The following is a 1,316-nucleotide window of genomic DNA, read 5'->3' as shown; positions in this document are numbered from 1 at the left end:
AGTTTCTGGGGGTCAACTTAAGACATCTCAGTGGAGATGAGTCGTCTCTTCCAGTAAAGAGTGGCAGTCTCAGAATCCAGAGCGTCGCTATGAGTCAGAATCAACCCAGTGGCTGTGAGAGAGTATCCTTTGGAATGGAGCCTTTAGATAGGGAATGCTCAAGTTTTGACAAACTTAAATGTTTCAAAAGAGACCAGTACTTTGTTGGGTTTTGATGTATACTTTTTCTATTCATCCCTGTAACCTGTCACTGTCTCTATTTTACACAGCAGAAATCAGACCCAGGGTAGACTCAGGATTGGAACCCAGTTCTGTTTGGTCAGAACCTGGGGTTTACTTGCTCACAATACCCATATCTCCTCTAATTTTTTTTTAACATTTTATTAGGGGCTCATACAACTGTTATCCCAATCTCCTCTAATTTTAACCAACCCAAAATATTTGGTAATTTCCAAACTGTAATGCTGCTCTGTTTCTGTGTTTCTATGACTTAAGAGATGGTAAGTATGGCAAGTAAAATGTTTTCCCTTATAGAATTTGAGACAATTTCTTAATATTTTTTCCTTGATGGAAGCGTCTGTATGATTTGTTTTGTTTCCTTAGAAATTCAATGAAAAAGATTTGGAAGCAATTCAGCACAACTGTCATTTAAGGACTGCAGAGGATTTGCAGTTCAAGAGTGAAGGCTTCATAACAGAAAGGTGTTCTTCTCACCAGCCACCAGGCAGCAAAATCATCTTTGTGGAGGTAAGCTTGCCTGAAATTGGACATTCACATGTGAATGTATTCATATTCTGCCCTGAAACCTATTTGATAACTGCTTTGATCTGGAGAGATCCTCGCATGTCTTCTTGCTGATAATGGCGTTTACAGCAGGTGGGTGGGTAGCATCGTTCTTAGTCTGCCTCCCTTACAGATGAGCACGAGCATTTGCAGTGCCCATGAAGTCTGAGCAGTCACAGGTGGTTACAAGGTGGGGCTGGTACTTGCTGTGCCAGGGCGCCCCTCTTGAGAACTGTAAACCCAGGTGTTAGGGACATTTCACTACACCCTTCCTGACCCATCCCCATCCTCTGCTATTTCTGATTTCATTTTCCTTTCTTCCCCCATCATCGTCAACAAGAGCTAACATCTTATGGATTCCTGAAATCATCACTGTGCTCTATATCTGTCTTTGCCTTTCTGCGTGTGCTTCCGTTTGTCTAATAAGCCTTTCCCCCTTGTTTACCTGGTGTATTAGTCTGGGTACTTTGGAGAAACAAATCCACGGCGACTCACGTATAAGAGAGAGAGTTTTATGCAAAGAAAATGTGCAT

At 41.9% G+C, this 1,316-nt stretch overlaps 1 protein-coding gene across 6 annotated transcripts in view; it reads left to right on the top strand.

Moving 5' to 3' along the window:
* The window catches only part of CDK5RAP2 (CDK5 regulatory subunit associated protein 2), a 209,163-nt gene that overhangs the window by 101,015 nt on the left and 106,832 nt on the right, over positions 1–1,316 (top strand). For all 6 annotated transcript variants that reach the window (XR_006680712.1, XM_045296558.1, XM_045296557.1 and 3 more), the window contains one exon: positions 604–747. Coding sequence is in view for 5 of the 6 variants with exons in the window: in XM_045296558.1 (XP_045152493.1) it covers positions 604–747 (144 nt within the window). In the remaining variant the exon portion in view is untranslated. The remainder of the gene's footprint in view (positions 1–603; positions 748–1,316) is intronic.

The sequence above is a fragment of the Echinops telfairi genome, unplaced genomic scaffold (assembly GCF_000313985.2).
Source record: "Echinops telfairi isolate 266 unplaced genomic scaffold, ASM31398v2 ScPeMD7_7410;HRSCAF=8448, whole genome shotgun sequence".
In the NCBI taxonomy this organism is placed as follows: Eukaryota; Metazoa; Chordata; class Mammalia; order Afrosoricida; family Tenrecidae; genus Echinops; species Echinops telfairi.
Note: the sequence above shows the minus strand (reverse complement) of the source record. Positions and strands in the feature narration are given on the sequence as shown.